At 34.9% G+C, this 20,058-nt stretch overlaps 1 protein-coding gene and 1 non-coding gene across 11 annotated transcripts in view; both read right to left on the bottom strand.

The window, feature by feature from the left end:
- Positions 1-20,058, bottom strand: part of Zcwpw2 (zinc finger CW-type and PWWP domain containing 2) — a 225,591-nt gene that overhangs the window by 57,342 nt on the left and 148,191 nt on the right. For all 10 annotated transcript variants that reach the window (XM_074074035.1, XM_074074036.1, XM_074074032.1 and 7 more), the window contains one exon: positions 13,077-13,123. In XM_074074035.1, the coding sequence (XP_073930136.1) occupies positions 13,077-13,123 (47 nt within the window). The remainder of the gene's footprint in view (positions 1-13,076; positions 13,124-20,058) is intronic.
- On the bottom strand, positions 19,605-19,787 carry LOC141423518 (U2 spliceosomal RNA). Its single transcript, XR_012448379.1, has one exon. It is a non-coding gene; the product is annotated as a U2 spliceosomal RNA (small nuclear RNA).

Here is a 20,058-nt window from a genome sequence, read left to right as displayed (position 1 = left end):
AATAAGGAATGCCCAACTCCCCCCAATTGTAATCCCATTATGATAAATTTCACTGATTTAGGAAAAAAGGCAATGAATTGGGAATTGGGTAAATCCTGGGGAGTCAGACTCTACAAAACAAATCATCCAGGAGCCCTTTTTACCTTGCGGCATGTGCGACAACCAGTCTCTACTCTAACAATAGGCCCTAATAAGGTACTTAGGCCACCCTATGTAAAGCCACCTCCCCGACCTTCCACAGCTCATCACCTTCCCTCAACCATAGCCCGGGCTAATGTTACAACTCCAAGACCATCAGAAACCAGCCCTCCCCTGGTGAGGCCCAGTCTCATGACCGGATCTAAAGACCCCCTCTGGGAACTAGTGGGTGCTGCCTTCCTGACGTTAAACCACACCAACCCTAACATGACTAACTCCTGTTGGTTATGTTATGATGTGAGGCCCCCATTCTATGAGGCAATAGGGCTAAACACCACTCACGATACCTCATCTGAGGAAAACCCTACTCAATGTTCCTGGGGAGACCGTAAGAGAGGTCTGACCATACAGCAGGTAAGGGGCCAAGGAACCTGCTTAGGAAAAGTGCCAAAAAACAGACGGGACTTATGTACTGTTATTAACGCCAGTTCTACCTGGAAAAATGCTATTAAATGGGTAATTCCAAAGGACAATGGGTGGTGGCTATGCTCATGGTCTAGACTCACCCCATGCCTATCAACTAAGGTGTTTAACAGCTCTAAAGAATTCTGTGTTATAGTGACTGTGCTGTCCCGCATCCTTTATCATTCAGAAGAGAGTCTATATTCATATTAAAATACAAAAATGGTTAAAAAAAGGAAAAAGAAAAAACCTATATCCGCAGTAACTATTGCTACCCTACTCAGCCTAGGGTTAGCGGGAGCAGGAACCGGCATAGCTTCTTTGGCCACCCAGCAAAAAGGGATGTCTTCGCTGCGCGCAGCCATAGACAAAGATATAAAGAAAATAGAAACCTCCATTAGCCACCTAAAAAAATCCCTCACTTCTCTGTCTGAGGTAGTACTTCAAAACCGACGAGGTCTGGACTTGTTGTTCCTCCAAAAGGGGGGACTATGTGTTGCTCTAGGGGAAGAATGTTGTTTTTACGCTGACCATACCGGAGTTGTTCGTGACTCCATGTCTAAACTTCGAAAGAGCCTGGAACAAAGAAAACGAGAAAAAGAGGCCGGGGAAAGCTGGTTCGAGTCTTGGTTTAACCAGTCCCCATGGTTGGCTACCCTTTTATCTGCACTGGCAGGGCCAATAATAATCATCCTATTACTTGTTACCATAGGACCCTGGATTCTAAACCGACTTACGACTTTTGTCAAAAGTCGAATTAATACTATCCAACTTCTGGTCCTCCGCCAACAATATCAGGCTCTTCATCCCCTTGAGAATGATTCCTCAATTTAGGCCGTAAGAAAAGGGGGGAATGAAAGGAATAGGAGGTCTCAGCGGGCCCCAACCCCCTTGTTGGAGAAACCAGTACCAAACACCCCGTGTAGATAAGATAAGCAATACGGCAGGGCTCGGTTAGGGCATATAGAATGTGGGGAATGTGAGCGGGAGGTACGTGCAACATGTGAGGTACGTGCAAGATGTGAGGTACGCGCAAGATGTGCTCTGCCTGCTTGCCCAATGTTGATAACGAAAATATGCACGCCACCGCGGTCTATATAAGATTTCCCCTAAAGAGGCTCAGGGTCGTGTTTTTCCTAACCGGTCCTGCGTGTCCGTGTGGGAGCTCGACCCTGGCTAGCCAGCCCAATAAACTCTGCTTTGTAGATTGCGTTCACGCCTGGCTCTCTGTCTCTCGGGGGAATAGGATTCCGGGTCCTAACAGTAACAATACTTGGTATAGAGTTAATTTGAATACATAAAGCTGTTCATTGAAAAAACTAAAGAGTGTGGTAGTGCATGCTGTAATCATGCACTCTGGGAGGTTCAGGCAAGAGGATTTGTGTGTTCAAGGCCAGACTGGGCTGAACAGGGAGGCCCTGTCTTAAAAACAAAAAACAAAATAAACCAAACAGTTGTTAAATGGCAGAGTCAAAATTGGATCATTGTTCTTATCTTCCACTTTCTCAACTGTCTAATCACATTTAGTGCATGGATAAAATGATTCCTCAGAATTCAGTTCACATGGTAGCCTAGAAATAGGCCCAGTCAGCACTTTGTGCTAATAAATGGAGACAAGTGATTATGGCATAAATAATTTATTATAAAGGGGAAATAACTAAACTCCTATTTAAGAAAATAAGAGAAACTAAAGATGTTCTTTCTATACATGAACAAATATAGATTTTTTAAACCTGTTGAAATCACCATAAGAAGGGGACTAAAGTAGAAAGAAAAATTGAGGGGATGACCAATTCAGGATATAATACATATATACATGGAAATGTTGCAATGAAACTCTCTGTATAGCTATGCTAAACAAACAAAAATGTCTTTTATCAAAAACAAAGGACTGGAAGGTAAAACAGGTCCTTTCTGGGGGTTGGTACCAATGGCAGGGAGAGGATAAAAGGAAAAGGTGTAGAAGGTTAAATATGGTAGACATATTAGGTACTCATGTAAGAGAATGGAAAAATGAGACCTGTTGAAACTGTTCTAAGAAGGTGGGGGAGGTGGGATAAGGGAGAATGATGGAGGGGGTGAATTTAACTAAGATATATTGTAAGCACTTTTGTAAATGTCACAATGAGCCCACAATACAACATTAATAGGATAATAAAAATAAGATTTTAAAAAATTCTCAAAAAACAGAAAGCAAACAACAAATAAACATGTTCTATATGAGTGCACTTTCTCTTTATATTATCACATATATTTTCTACAGTGCCAATCATCATCTCAACAGAATTCTTCTGACTAAATAATTTTAAAGTTTATCTTAAAAAGTCAACAGGGAAGGATTATAAAAATAATTTTTGAAAAATTAGAGTAGTGAAGGACCACTAGTTTGCCCAGCAAACAAAAGATAGATAAGAAAATCAATTTAGAGCTTGTTCAAAGAATATACAAAGAATGGATGTAGAAATAGATATTTTGACAAGTTAAATGCTGTAAGTTACAAAGAACAGAGGATGAAGAGAGTAAAGAATGGAAAAACTGAGCTGGAGGTGTGGCTCAAGCGGTCCCATAATAGTTAACACTTAATGAATGTTTCCTAGGTTCCAAGCATTATACTATGTTTTTTACATAAGTTTTGAAAGCAATTCTATTTCATAATATCTTTACTCTCATGTAACAGAAGATGAAATTGAGAGTTTAGAGAATTAAGCAGCTAACTGAAGATCACAGTGGTAGGAAGTGATGAGGTGAAATTCATACCTCAATAGTCTATCTTTATACATCCTCCTTATTACTCACTCTCTAGAAAGTTTATAATAATATAAATAAATTGAAAATCCCAGAAATACAGATATGATCACATGCAAATATTTAACTTCCATATTTCTTGGTGGGGGAAGGAAAAGCAAGCAATGCTCTGAGAAAAGCATATGCTAAAACTTAGGAAAAGAATTAATATATTACTAGTATATAGAGTTCACATAAATTTATAAAAGTTCTAATAGAACTCAGATAAAGACAACTTGTTGCACTCAGAGAAACTCCAATTAAAGTAACAGTAAAATATGGCATAAACCGGCAAGAAGATCTTTATTAAATAAGTGTTGAGGACAATTGTGGTATTTGCTGAAAGAGCATAACAACTTTATAACATGCTCCTTTCTCTTTCCCAATAATCCTTTTATTGGGAATGGTCCTAAGAAAACAATCCAAAAAATGGGGTATGTGAGAGGAAGCTATACTGCTGAAGATTTTATTAGTGTCACCAGTAGCAACAGGAAACAGATTAAGTGAAATGTAAAATATATTTTGTACTAATGAAACAGCAATCTTTTAAAGCAAGTCACAAAAGCCTAGAAGCCCCAACCAAGAGAGGATTTTACTATACAAATAGAGCAATAGAACTATAAAACAAACATTAAAAGAAAAATAGAAAAATACAATTTATTGACAAAGTATTAATATGTAATGAGAGTATCTGTGCCTACAAATCTATCAGGTAAAAAATAAAGCATGAAAAAATGTATGAGGTTATGGATAGGAAGTTTTCAGAAGAAATATGCCTAATAAGTATATGAAAAATGCTCAACTGGTTAAAAGTCAAAAATAAGTAACAGCAAATAAAAATAGTAATACTGTCCTTTTAAATAGCTGCAGAGATGTAAGGATGATATCTAAAGCTAACAAAACCAGTAAAGTTTATTGTTTTTTTTCTCACAGTACTGGGGAGTACAGGGCCTCATGCTTGCTATTGGCAAGTGCTCTACCACTTGAGTCACACTCCTAGGACTTTCATTTATATTTTGTTTCTGAGATAGAGTCTCTCTAACTTTTCTTTTAAAATAAATTTAGATTTAAAGAAAATTTATGTAAATAACATAAGAATTTCCATTTAGTCATTAGCCAGATTTCCCTAATATTAATACATAATATAAATGAATAATCATAAAACAATTATGAAAAATGGAAATTAATTATGGAATAGCATCATTAATTAAATTAAAGACTTCATTCAAATTTCACTGTCTTTCTCATAAATGTCCTTTTTGTATTTGTGGATCTACACTAGATCTTACATTATGTTTTTTTTTTTTTTTATCACTTCCTAGTCTTCTTCCATTTGTAAATTTCTCAATATGTCTTTATATGTGACCAAATTTTAAATGCTCTTACCTCTCACCCCAGCATTTCACTTCTAGAAATTACTCTGCTGAAACTTGTGCACAAGTGAGCAAAAATATATTCACAAGGTTGCGTAACTCTAGATTTTGAAATAGTGAAATGTTGGAGGTGAATGACTTGAGTTTTGTAGTATATATTCACTTTTGTACTCTTTGATTTTTTTGCTAGTATGTATTTATTTTGTAATAAAAATAATAAAGAAATGACTATTATTAATGGCTAAATTGGCAAGCCAAGACAATCTGAACATTCCCTTACACTAAAGATGAGACTGTAATTGGTAAAACAGTGTTTTTGCTTTTGTTTGTAGGTGTAAGGCATTTAGCAAGTGGCAAAATTAAAAATGTACCTAATTATCAAGAAAACAAATAAAAACAAATGCTAGCGAGGATATGGAGAAAAAGGAACCCTCATACACTGTTGGTGGAAATGTAAACTACTGCAACCACTATTGAAATCAGTATGGAAGTGCCCCAAAAAACTAAAAATAGATTTACCTTATGACCCTGCCATACTACTATTGGGCATGTACTGAATGAGTGTAAATCAATATCCAAGAGAGACAACTGCATACCTAACTTATTGCAGCTCTCTTTACAACGCCAAACTGTGTAATCAGTTGAGGTGCCCAATAACTGATGAATGGATAAAGAAAATATGGTATAAATATGCCATGGAATATTACTCAGCCATAAAGAAAAATGAAAACATTTCGCTTGCAGGAAAATGGATGAAACTGGAGGTCATTATGCTGAGCCAGATAAGCCAAGCTCAAGAGATAAAATATTGTACATTCTTGTTCATTTGTAGAACATAAACCTAAAATGATGATGATAGTGGGACATGAATGTATACGGGCAACTGCCTGGAGGGGGAGTGGAAGGGGAGAGGAGAAAAGGAAAGGATACTGAGGGGTGAAGAGGATGGAAGTATGCTGTGTATATCTATATGAAGACAACATAATGAAACTCACCAAACACTGTTTGAAAGAGGGAGGAAGAGGGAGAGGGGGATTGGGAATATAATAGAGGAGTAAACTTGTCCAAGGTACATTGTACACACATATAGAATTATCAAATGAAATCCTTTTGTATTATTAATGTACATTAATTAAAAAATAAGATTAAAAAAATAAATTAAAAAGTGCCTAGTCTGCGAACTAGGAAACCCACCCATTATTAATAATTTTTCACATAGAAATATTTGCACAACATTTAAAGAGATTTGAGATCAATGTTGTTGTATTTTTGTTTGTGCTTTTGAAAATCTAGAATCAAACTAAATATTGAGGATACTGCTTAATAAATTAAAGCATGGGGGCCACTCAAGGACTGGTAGATTGTTGACTGGTAAAGATGCCCATATTATAGTATTAAGAGATATAAAAAAGTAGAGTTTAATTCATTTCACTTATGTTAATAAATGAATAATAATATAAGAATAATAAATACTTATACAGACAGTAGTAGCCACCCTCTTATCTGTGGTGGGTGAGGGGAGAGTTATGTTTCATGATCCTTGAGGATGTCAAGTCCTGTTCCATCTTAACTAAGTATTATCATGCACAATAGCCATACCTTTCGCCGTTGAAAGTGCAATGGCAAAACTAGCATTGATTTCTTTTTCCCTAGACAATTACTTTCATAGATATGAGACTTTTTCTTATGATAGAACTTAGAACTTCAGCATAAGACTTTTTTTTCTTATTAAATTGAGAATGTTTACCTTTTTAGTTAAAATAATCACTTTACAGCTTCTCTCTGGCATTTCTGAATTGACATCACTCTCTTTTTTGTTTGCTTTTTGGGGACAAGCCCAGTACTCATGATCCTCATCTTATGATTTATAGATCTTACCCACCAAACCTGACTCAGCATCACTACTGTTGCACTTTGAGGGCATTATTAAGTAAGATAAGGGTTACTTGAACATAGGCACTATAATACTGCAACAGTCTATCTTATAGTTCAGACTAAGTGACTAATGGGTGAGTAGTTTATTCCCTATGGATATGCTAAATATTTCGGGTGGAATGCAGCAAGATTTCACATCAGAACAGCTCACAACTTTAAATCCATGAATTGTTTATAAGTTTTACTATATATGTATTTTGTTTATTCATAAGTATTTATTTGTACATATAATAAACGTTTATGCATTCCACAAGTGCGTGTGCATGTGTCATTATGTATATGTATTTATATATATATATGTATACACACACACACACATATATGAACACACACATATGGTTAGCACTGGTTCTTTCTTAGGATATAATGACAGATGGAAAATAATTTATATTTGGGAAGGATGCTCATGTCTGTAATCCTAGCTACTTGGGAGGCTGAGATGGTGAGGACCGTGGTTTGAGGCCAGTCTGGGAAAATAGTTCATGAAACTTCCATCTCCAAAATAAGCGAGTAAAATGGACTGGAGGCATGGCTTAAATGGTAATATCTACATTGCAATCTCAAAGTCCTGAGTTCAAAACCTCAGTCCTCCCCCCACACAAAAAGAACTTCTATCAGTATGTTTTCATTTTTCTCACAATGCTACTTTTCTATTTGAAAAATTTTCTTAAAGTAATAAAAATCATAAAACAACATGGAAAAGGTTATATTTTTTTTATGGTTCTGGGATTTGCACTCAAGGTTCAAATTTGTTAAGCAGTCACTCTACTATTTGAGCCACACCTCCAGCCCCAAATATAAAAATCTATTTTCCAAATACAGTATTATTATATTAGTTTGAAAAAGTCACAATAAAAAATGTGAGACCTACTTTAAAAAAGACTTTGACCTAATTCTAATTATCTAATAGAACTATGATGCTATCTAATAAAACTAAGTCTGAAAATTTTTAATTTTTTTAAGTCTTTACTTTCTAACACTTTCTAAGAGGAAATTAGGAAGAAAAGAACTAACATGTATAAAACAGGCATCTACTATAATATAGTACCTATATGCTATTATAATTGCTTTGCATATTAAGCATTATAATAATCATATAGGTAACATATACATACATTTTTTCAAACATATTTATTTTCAACATCTTTCAAAATCTGTAACCGGAAGCATCATCAACTATCCTACCTGTCTTCCTGCCATAATACTGTTTTTATTCTTTATTTCTAGGCCCAATTATCTCAGATACTTACTGTGTATATGAACTGGCCTACATAAGTCCTTTGACATTCTGAAAGTACATATTGAGCTGTTATAAAATTTTTATAGTTCCTGAGATGTTACAGTAGAGAGGAAGTTATAGACCGTCCAGATCTACTCCTTCTTCTTATCAAGTAAATCTCAGAGACATTAATCTGACTCAGTCTTTTTCATTTAGACCATTGCCATTGGGATGGAGGTGGCTAGTCAGGGGTACCTGTACTGTTCACTTCATCACAGATGGCTGAAGAACCAAAGGAGATGGTGGCAGGAGGTACTAGAGATTTGTAGCTAGAGCTAGAAGCACCAGTCCTAGTCGGTCCTTGACAGCAACATTCTAATTATATCTTGGTTCAAAGAGCAGTAACTACTGCTGCAACTTAGCACAGGCCAACACATATTCATCAAAGTCATCTTGTGATTCAAGGGAGGCAGAATGACACAGTGATAGGCTTTGATCCAGCAATTCCTATTTGGGAATGTATCCTACAGAATCAGTAACATTAGTACTTAAGGTTACATATACATGCATGTTTATTTAAGCATTGCTTGTATTAGCACTAAACTACAATACCAGTTTGAAAACAGATACATGACTGGTCAATACAGAACTGACTGAAAAAAACTTTGGCACACATGTTGTGGTATGATATGCAGAAAGCTAAAGCCAGGACTGTATCTGTTAAACTATGTGCAGTTATACATATCTAAGGAAAACTAATTAACATTAAGTAAAATTATTTAGAGAACACTGCGTGGCTATGGCCAATTCCTTAACTTTTCTCAGTGTAAATAACCTTCTTTATAAGATCATAATAATTAATCTGCTTTTCCTTCCTCCCAAGGTTCTAAAGTAAAAGACAATGTAGAATACTTTGTAATATGAAAGTACTGTACAGATGAATAACTTTTTTTTTAATCATACAAATACTTTTTAAACTAGGTTTGTGCCCATGTATAGGCCTGAAGTTTAAAGTTACCAAGCTTTAAATGAGGGATATTATAGTGATTTAGAAAACCAAGAACAGGTCAAAGAAGCTGTGGTATTGAACTCTGAGTCTGATACTCTTGTCAGTCACCTAAAATATCTTTATGAGCCTGGCGCTGGTGGCTCACGCCTGTAATCCTAGCTGCTTGGGAGGCTGAGATCTGGATGATTGTAGTTCAAGGCCAATCCAAGGCAAATAGTTTTCAAGACCTCATCTCTAAAATAACCAGAGAAAAATGGACTGGACATGTGGCTAAAGCCATAGAGTGCCTGGTTTGCAAGTGAGAAGCCCTGAGTTCAAACCCAGGTCCCACCAAACAAACAAAAACAAACTAAAATTAAAAGAACCCCCAAAAAGCCAAACCAAAACAAAAAATCTTTGTGGCCATTTCTTTATAAGAATAACATAATGGTAATACCTATTTCCTACTAGTATTGTGTGAAGGCCAAATGAGACAGTATATCTTAATATTTTCAACACTGTCAGATCCCTTTTCATATTGACTACTTAGATTTTGAGTTAATATTGGTATAGGAGCACATGATAAAAGCGAGAGCACCCAAGGGAGGGGTGAGGATAGGTAAGACACCTAAAAAGCTAGCATTTGTTGCCCTTAATGCAGAGAAACTAAAGCAGATACCTTAAAAGCAACTGAGGCCAATAGGAAAAGAGGACCAGGAACTAGAGAAAAGGTTAGATCAAAAAGAATTAACCTAGAAGGTAACACACACACACAGGAAATTAATGTGAGTCAACTCCCTGTATAGCTATCCTTATCTCAACCAGCAGTTTTTGTTCCTTCCTATTATTGCTTATACTCTTTCTACAACAAAATTAGAAATAAGGGCAAAATAGTTTCTGCTGGGTATTGAGGGGGTGGGGGAAAGGGAGGGGGCAGAGTGGGTGGTAAGGGAGAGGGTCGGGGTAGGGGGGAGAAATGACCCAAACCTTGTATGCACATATGAATAATAAAATAATAATAATAATAAAAAAGAAATATTCCATTCCCTATCTTGAAAGGAATTCCAGAAACCACTAAATATAACCAGCTATCTAGGTACCTCTTCTTCCTTTTAGCAAAGAACCTCCCTCTAAGCTGGCCTAGCTAGAAGCTACATTTCCCATCTTTCCCCATCATTGGATGTGGGAATATATTGCTAGATTTTGGCCAATAGGAAGTGAGGCAAGAGACTCCTGCATATTCAAGTTCTTGTTTTCTTCTCAGCTAACTGTTTGCCTCCCTTTTCCACTTTACTTTTTTCCATGGGCAAAAATGTGAATGTGAGAGCATAGTAATTCTTTGACCATTTGAAACCATACTCTAGGAGTTATAATAACAAAAAGACAGAAGGTACTTGCAGTTTGGGTGATTTTGTGGGGCAAGTTCTTCTTCCAACCTGGACTAATATCAAATCTCTGGTCAGCTATAAAGATGTAAACTTCCATCTTATGTGACTCACTATATCTGGAGCCTCCACATTACAGTATTATGGGCTATATCATACTTAATATATATGACCTCATGAATAATTTTTAAAAACTGTATTTGTAACATAAAAGAAAAATAAATTTCTTTTGTATAAGTATATACTTTGGAACAACTACATTTGAAGACATAAGTAGTAAGAGAAATGCTAGTTGTCCCTATCATGAATAAATTTGAATATAAGTGAAATAAAATGAATAAAGCCATTCTGTACAAGATCTCTAGGAAAATGTACCAGTGAAAGTAGTAATAGATATAAGACTAGATACCATTCTTAAGTTAACAGTAGACATTTATATATGATAGGAAAGAAGTTAAAATTAATTTAAATAGAGATGCTATTCCACAATAAGTTGCAGTTTGTTTTTCAAGAACAGAAAATGAGAAGCATGATATTCTTCCAAATGAGCTCAGCAATATAATTCCTCATTATATATTTTATATAAAAATATAAAATATATTTTATAAAATATATATAAAAATATAAAATATATCTCATTTCTTGACGTCTCACAACATATGATGGTGTAAATTATTTCCAGTACTTGAAAAGAACTTGACCATATTTCAATAAGTGGGGAAGAATATCCTGATAAACCAGAAAAGGAAGCTGTAATAAGATTTCTAAGGTAGACCTTTTGGGACAATATCAGAGTAAGACTTAAAAACAACTGGCTACCCAAAAATAATCCTAGTACTTAATTTTTGTACCATAGATTTCTTTTTCTTTTTATTTAATTTTTTTAATTTTAATTTTTTTATTATTCATATGTGCATATAATGCTTGGGTCATTTCTCCCCCCTGCCCCCACCCCCTCCCTTACCACTCACCCTGTCCCCTCCCTCTCCCCCCCCACTCCCTTGATACCTGGCAGAAACTATTTTGCCCTTATCTCTAATTTTGTTGAAGAGAGAGTATAAGCAATAATAGGAAGGACAAAAGGTTTTTGCTAGTTGAGATAAGGATAGCTATACAGGGAATTGACTCACATTAATTTCCTGTGCATGTGTGTTACCCTCTAGGTTAATTCTTTTTGATCTAACCTTTTCTCTAGTTCCTGGTCCCCTTCTCCTATTACCATAGATTTCTTATTACCCTAAAGTTGTTAGAAAAGTTGCAAGTATATAAAAATAGTTAGAAAAGTAGCAATCCTGTGAAATACTTCCAAACGTTTTTTCAATGAGATCAATGCATTTCATTTATCTCTGTCAATTTAGTAATATTTGGTTTTCAGGCTGCTAAAAGGCATTTCATATTTGTAAATGCTTTTCATGGTTTCTTGGTAATTGTCTACTTTTTACAGCTAAGTACGTAGTAGAAAAATGTTACAATATGTTGAATAGAGGGATCCAAAGTAGAGGCTAGAATAGAGTATTTTTATAGTTTTTTATTCTAAATATCCTTTTGTGGAGATGAAAAAATCCATCCACATTAGGAATGCTGCACTGTCTCACATATTCTTGTTCAATTTCCAGATATACACAAAAGTCCTAATTCCTCTAGCTGGGCACCAGTGGCTCACATCTGTAATCCTAGCTATTCCAAAGCCAGTCTTATTCCCTCACTTATATAAAACTTTGTCTCATATGACATTGAATTCTTTTCTGCAAAGGAGTAGCAACATCATTTAGGCAGTGAAAAATCCAGATTCCTTTCACAGGCCAAAAAGCAAAAGATTGAAACAAAATCTGACTTTAAAAGGACTCAGAGCATACATGTATAAAAATGATGCTCATCCATGGCCAATCCTTCCTAGATCTATGCCTAACAACCTTTTCTGTTCCTCCAGAAACTCCCCTGGCTATGTTCTGTCCCAAGCCCACCAGTCAACAGAGGAAATCACACTATGGGCTTTCCTTTCCAGCACCATTCATTTTCTTGTGACACAAATGTATTATATGTCTAGAATAATTTGTTTTAAGCATCCTTTCCTCTTTTTCAGCAGTTTCTTGTAAGAGTACTGTCACTCGAGAATGTCAAGACTTATCCTATACCATTCATATTTTTATAGTAATTTAAACATTTTTCCACATATGATATTCAGAATGTGTTAAATTTTTCAAAATTCTTTAAAAATGCTTTTGGCTTTATATGTTTGAACAAAAAAATTCTGTCTAGAAGATTTGTTCAAATTCCAGATGTTACTGGGCATGATGGTGCCTCCCTGTAAACCCAGCTCTCCCAGAGGCAGAGGCAGGAGGATAGTAAGTTCCAGGCTAGTCTGGGTTAAATAGAAAGACCCTGTCTCAAAACAAAACAAAACAAAACTCTAAAATGTCTGATGTTCTTTACTTGAGTTTAATGTCTGTATTAAGCTTTAAACTTTAACCATTTAAATTTTTCATGGGATGCTTTGCACACATTACAGTTACATGGTATGTAAGAAAAATATTTTAGCATATGAATATGTGAAATATAATTTAAGTAAAAGTAATCATTCACTTGTTTCTATTGTTCTAACTCCTAATTCTATAAAATGAATATAAGTAATCATAAATATTATAGAGTCATCCTAAGAAAGCAAATATATACTCAACTAACCTTTAAAAGAAAAATGTCATTTTGTTTTAGATAATTCAATTTTCTTTGAAAAACAGAATTAAACAGATTTTGAAGGTTTTTTATTTTATAATAAGAAAATATGATCTTACCCTTTTCTTGGCCACCACAGCAACTTTGGCACGTGCTTTGGATTTATCTATAAAATAATAAAATATGAATGCTTCAAAGAAGTGCCTATACTCTTGTTCAAATAAATAAAGAATTACACAATTAGATTTTTTGACTCACTCATACAATATCATGAGTACTTTGCTTTCAGTAGTTTCTTTAGTTAAAATGACAATAAATTCAGCTCACCAGAAGTGAACAGAGCTAACTCATCCAAAAGTGATATCAGAAATTCATGCACCTATTTGACAAACTTCCCTTAAATTCTATTGATGTTTTAGACTTCCTCAAGTCAACATCAATTATATCTGATTTCTAGGTCTTGGTCTTGTTCTCAAGAATATAGGATCTAGAATTAAATTCAAGTTATCTCCACTTGTACATCTACTACATGGTGGACATTGGATAAGAACTTATGTAAACAATACCTTATTTAACCTATATAAGAGCTTTACAAGGTATACAGTACTTTACTTTATAGCTGCAGAAGTTGGTACTAAGCCAAATTAAATACCATGACTGAGGTCATGGAGTTGGACCACACCCATTTGATTGTAAGCCCCTAGTCTTTGCAGGATATCTGCTTTTAGAAAGTAATGAGGTGTCAACACTGCCACAGATATTACTCAACAAGAATGAGGATATCAGTACATTTTCTTATTCTACTACTTCTAAAACCAGAATAATTAGTAAGCAAGTAGTTCATGGGAAATTATTCAAGGATACTACTTTGGTATATGCAATATATGTGTGTGTGCATATACTGGTAAAAATTATTGGCCTAAAACATAAAAACTCTGAGGAGCATATTATCTTATTCACTTACAACTGACTTCCAAATGTAAGATATTGTCTTTCCTATTTCCATGTGTGTGCTTGAGATAATCCTTTACCCTGAAACACCCTTTTTCTCCACTGATGAATGTACAAGACCATCCATAAATAACAGGAGAGTGTCTTGGGGAATATCAACAACACTGATTTTCAAATGCCAAAGGGAAATTCTGATGTAGTATTTAAAACATAATCACCTGTGATTTTTCTATTAATAAGAATGGGGCCATTGATGCTCACCTTCAGCAATATTACTCAGTTTCAGAGAGTTGGGTAATATTTTTTCTAGTAACAAAGGTTTAATTTTCTTTCTCCAGAATTCTCTGAATGTCAGGAATCTCAAATCCTCAAGTCACATTTTTAAATACAAAACAGGATCAGCAGGGAGTAAGTGAAAATGTTCAGAATGGGTACAGGTCCAGAATAGATGAAAAATTCTTTTTATTTACAATCATAAATAGAGAGGAATAAAAATATTAACATAATTAGAAGCTTTGTACCTTTAAATATATTGTTTAAAGCTTGTCCACTTGTGACCTCTGAAAAACTTTTATCAGTTTATGCTTCTTTAAATGTGACAACTGAGAGTACTATCTTAAAAAGGTACAAGATAGTCCAGGTTCTGGTCTTGTATGTAAAGAGCTTAGAAGTTACCACTACATCCAACAACATGGTAAAGTTGAACTGAAAAATCAATACTCTTCTTAGATCCATCAGAGTGAGGTCATTGGACATACCTATGTCCCAAAATTTGGAGAGAGAGAAAGATCCAGAGAATCACAAGGCTCCTGAGTAGAAACCCATGGGCAGAAATATCCATGCCAGTAAATGGATAGGAATCAGAATTTTTTTTGTTTTGTTTTGTCTTTTTGTCCTAGGTAGCCCAGGCAGGTCTCAAACTCCTGATCCTTTTCCTCAACCTCCTAAGTGCTGGGATTACATTAATGCACCAATATACCTGGCTGAAAAATCTGAAATTTGATTGACAAATTCCTGGAGGCTCAGGGTAGACAAGCCTGAGAAACAAATACTCCAGGAGAACCCAACATGAGTAGGGTTTGGGGATGCATTGGACACTTTTTGTGAATTCTTCCTCCCAGAGATCTACCAGGTTCTCACAATGAAGACTTTGGAAAACTCTCCTGGGCTTTTGGCAGGATGTGGGGGAAATTTGCCACAGTATTTTTCTTCTTAACAAGGCTTGCCCTCAGAGGGAGCTACTTTAACATAGCCTAATTAATGGGTTGGGTTTCTTTTCAGACTTGCAGACCTGGGGGAAGCAAAATATCCAATTTCAGTCCTGTCTAGCCATCCTTTGCCACTTAAATAGGTAAAGAAAAAGAGAAAAGAAAGGAAAAGAGCACTTACAAAGTTCAAAACATAGAACAACAAAATCCTAGGACAACAGAATGCCCTCTAACCCCTATGTCTTAGTACTGTACTGCTAAAAGTTTGTGATTGCAGTTCCTCTTATTTAGACATCACTAAAATAATAAGACATCAATTAAAAATTTTTTCAATAAAAATTATAAGGCATACAAAAAAAGAAAGAAACCTTTAAAAGCTTGAAAAGATTAGGCAATAACAGAACTAGATCCAGGCATACCAGGGATGGTGGAATTATCAGATTGTGAATTTAAAGCAACAGTGATTGTTATGCTCAGATGATATAGCTATGATTACTATACTAAGATATCTAAAAAGTAGAAAACATGTAAGAAAAGATGGGTAACATTGAAAGAAGAACATTACAAGAAACAGAAAGCAACAGAAATTAAGTGTTAGAGGATCAAAGTGCTAAAACAGAAATGAAAAATCCCTTTGATGGGGCCAGGCATGGTGGTGCACACCTTTTATCCCAGATACTCAGGGAGGCTGAGGTACAGGATCATGGTCTGAGGATGGCCTGGGCAAAAAGCACAAGACCTTATCAGAAGTTGTTGAAAGCAAAAAAGTCTGAGGGCATGACTCAAGAGGAAGAGCATCTGTCTAGCAAGCATAAGACCCACAGTTCAAACTCTACTACAGCCAAAAAAAAAAAGAGAGAGAATCTATAAACTTAAGGATACACTAAAAGAAAATATACAAACTGAAGAGGCTGAAAAAAATAAGCAAAGAAAGAAACAAGCAAGAAAGCAAACAAACAGAACACACAAGAACTTTGAAACGACTACAAAAGTATATAACATAATAGGAATACCAGAAGAAAAATAAGGAACAGAAAAAAGATTTGAAAGAAACTGTCACCTAAATTAATGTCAAATGCCATACCACAGGTCCAAAAAGCTCACAGAACACCAAGCAAGATAAATGCCACAGCTGGGCATAGCGGTGCATGTCTGTACTGTAATCCCAGCACGCAGGAGAATGAGGTAGGAGGATGGGTGAGTTTGAGACCAGCTGAGGTTACATAACCAATCTGGGCTACCTAACAAAAATCTGGTGTCAACAAAATAAAAAGCAGAAGGAGGAAAAGAAGGAGGAGGAAGAGGAGGAGAAATGAAGAAAGAAGAAGAAGGGAGAAGGAAGAGGAAGAGGAAAAAGAAGAAAGAGGAGGAGGAGGATTCAAGAAATTAAAGGAGGAGGAGGAGGAAAAAGGGAGAAGAAGAAAAGAAGAAGAAGAAGAAGAAGAAAGAAGAAGAAGAAAAGAAGAAGAAGAAGAAGAGCAGAAGGAAGTGGAAGGAGAAGGAAAAGGAAGGAGGAGGAGAAGAATTAAGGACTTCATGGGCAAGCAAAAAATTTGGGATTTGTTGCCAATAGATTTGCCTTATAAGAAATATTAAAAGAACTCAGATTTACATAAAAAAAGAGCCACAGAAAATGAGTAAGTGGAGCTAAAATTAAAATATTTTATTTTTCTTATTCTTAGTTGATCTGTTAATAGTTTACTCAAAATTTTATTAGGAACAATGCATTTGATTATTTATGCTTATGTATATATCTTATATATTTTACATATACTACCATTTGTACACTTATTTGTAAGTGAAATGAATGACAGCAATGATTCAAGAAATTAAAGGGAGGAATTATGGATATTTTGTTATTAAAAAGGTACCTGCATTACCCATGAAAGAATGTAGTTATTTATATGTGCACTCAGATTAATTGTAAATATGCATTGCAAACTCTAAGGCAACTGCTGAAAAGTTTGAAAAATAAGCATAATTGATACACCGAGAGAAAATTACAAAAGAGGGAAAAGGTGGAAGACAAAAATGGTAACAAAGACAAAAGACAATAAATAGAAGATAATAATAAAATATTATACATGTCAAACCCACCACATCAATAATTAGGTTAAACATCAATGTCTTAACTGTAGTTAAAAGAAAGAAACACTAACACCGATGAAAACAAAGTAAGATTAGTAGTATCACAGTGGTAGAATGCTTGCCTGGTATGCATGAGGCCCTGGACTTGAGGAACTAAATTTGATCTCAGACATTGAAGAAAAGAAGAAAAAAGAAAAATAATAGAATAGAAAAGAAAAAATAGGAATAGCAACATTAATTTCAGACAAAGTAGACAAGAAAAGTATCAGAAATAAAAGGAGAACAGTACTCCAAAAAGACATAATATCCCTTATTTGTGAATATATTTAACAACAGAACATTAAAACACCGAGGCAAGACTGATAGAACATTAAGGAGAAATAAATGATTCCAGTATTATAGTTGGTGATTTCAACACCCCTCTATCAGAACTAGGCAAACACCGGAAATGGCAGTTTGGCTCAAGTGGTAACAGTGCCTGCCTAGCAAGCAAGAGGCCCCGAGTTCAAAGCCCAGTTCTGCCAAAAGAAAAAAGAAAGAAAGAAATAGGCAAATACAGCAGGCAGAAAATAGTAAGGATGTAATTGAATTCACTATAACCCTCAATCAACTGTATATATTTTTCATTTATACTCTACTTCATCCAACAGTAGCAGAACAAACATTCTCAAGTTCATAGTAACATTCATCAAAGTAGAACACATTCGGTGCCACAGAACATACCTTAATAAAATTAAAAGAATAGAAATCATATAATATCTGTACTTAGAACATAATGGAATTAAACCAGAGATCAATAACAGAAAGATAGCTTTAAAATCCCCAAATATTTGGAAATTAAACAACACACTTCTAAGTAACACATGGGACAAAGAATGACTCTTCAAAAACTTAAAAATAATTTTAACTAAATGAAAATTATAATACAATGTATCAAAATTTGTGTGATGCATCAAAAGCAGTACACAGTTTGCTTCCTCCCTTGTCTGGTGCATCAGGGGATACCCCTAGCCTTATGATTGTTTCTCCTGGAATCACAAACTGGGGGGCCTGTGGAGCAAGTGGGAACCTGTCTAGCTCACAGACTGCAAAGTTCTTTCTGCCCAGCAGCAGCTCCTGATACACAAAGAGAGGAAAGTTATAAAGTAAATACAATTGTTGTAATGGCAGTTCATTTTCTCCTCTCTCAGTGGTACTGGACATTGAGCCCTCAAGAAAAGACTGCTCACCATGAAGTACACTGAATGAAATTGGAAGAGATATCCATCCTAATATATGTGCAGACCATAATCCAGAAACATAAAAAATCTGAAAAAAAATCAAGGCAATATGACTCCTCCAAAAGCTCATAGCTCCTCAATAAACAAATCCAAAGATACTGGAATGGCTGAAATGCTAGAGAAAGAATCAAAATTCTAATTTTAAAAATGACTAATGTCTTGAGAAAGGAATAAAAAGCAGTGGAATGAAGTAAGAAAGTCACTTTAAGACCTGGATGAGAAAGTCAGCAATATGGATAAGAATTTCAGCAAGGATATTGAGATTTTGAAAAAAAATTCAAACAGAAATGTTGGAAAGGAAAAACTCATCAATACATAGACCAAGCAGAAGAAAGAATATGAGCGATTAAAGACATGGTAAAGGAAATATTACATCAGACAACAATAAAGAAAAAAAATATATATATATTGACCACAACTTGCAAGAACTCCGAGACATGATTGAAAGACTAACCTAGGAATCTATGAGGTAGGAGAAGGAGCTGGGATACAAATTAAAGCTATTGAAAACCTACTCAGGAAAAGAACTAACAAAACTATAGTAATCATCAAATACCTCTCAATAACACTAAATGTAAACAGTTTTACCTTTCCAACTAAAACATTCAGATTGATTTGATTAAAAAACAAGATCTGACACTTTGTTGTATGCAAGCGTATGTACACTTTACTGGCACAGACACACAACAGAATGAAAGACAAAGCACGGAAAATGGTATACCAAGCATGCGGAAACAGAAAGGAAGAAAGAGTAGCTACACTCAGTCTCAGTAGCCCATGGGACTTTCCCCAAAATAGATCACTTTTTAGGCCAGAAAAGCAAGTCTTAACAAATATAAGAACATTAAAATAGTATCTCCTACTTACCAGGTCATAATGGAATAAATTAGACACCAATAATATTTATACAAAAATATGAAGATTGAATAATTCACTTCTGAATGATCAATGGGTTATTTACTGAATCCGAGAGGAAATTAAAAAATTCCTAGAACCAAGTGAAAATTAAAATATAATGTCCAGAACCAGTGGGATGCAGCAAAGGCTAAGAGGGAAGTTTATATCTATGAGTGTCTACATTTAAAAAATCAGAGATATCTCAAGTAAAATTAAAAATTTTTTTCAGTGCACCATTCCTGGAAGTATTACAAGATTTATACAGGGAGTAGACACAGCAAGCTCCTATTCCATCTCCTATTTCCAAAAATCCATTTAGTATATTGTCCTTGGATAGAGGATATTCAGATACTAAACTGATGAGAACAGATTCTACACAATGTTTTAGCCAAAAAAGTCAAGAGAAAACCAAATATATAACTAATGATATACTGCAGTCTTTTACAAAAATAAGAACAGGTCAACCCCAAATTCAGACTTGGAAAGAAATAATAAAGATCAAGGTGGAAATTAATGAAATGGACTGAAAGTACAATAAAAAGAAACAACAAAGAAAAGTTGGTTCCTCAAAAAGTTAAACAAGATTGACAAATCTTTAACCAATCTAACAAAGAAAGAAAGAGAACAACAAAAAAAAGGGAATATTACAACATACACCAATGAAGAGTATCATCAGA

Source organism: Castor canadensis, chromosome 5 (assembly GCF_047511655.1).
Source record: "Castor canadensis chromosome 5, mCasCan1.hap1v2, whole genome shotgun sequence".
NCBI lineage: Eukaryota > Metazoa > Chordata > Mammalia > Rodentia > Castoridae > Castor > Castor canadensis.
Note: the sequence above shows the minus strand (reverse complement) of the source record. Positions and strands in the feature narration are given on the sequence as shown.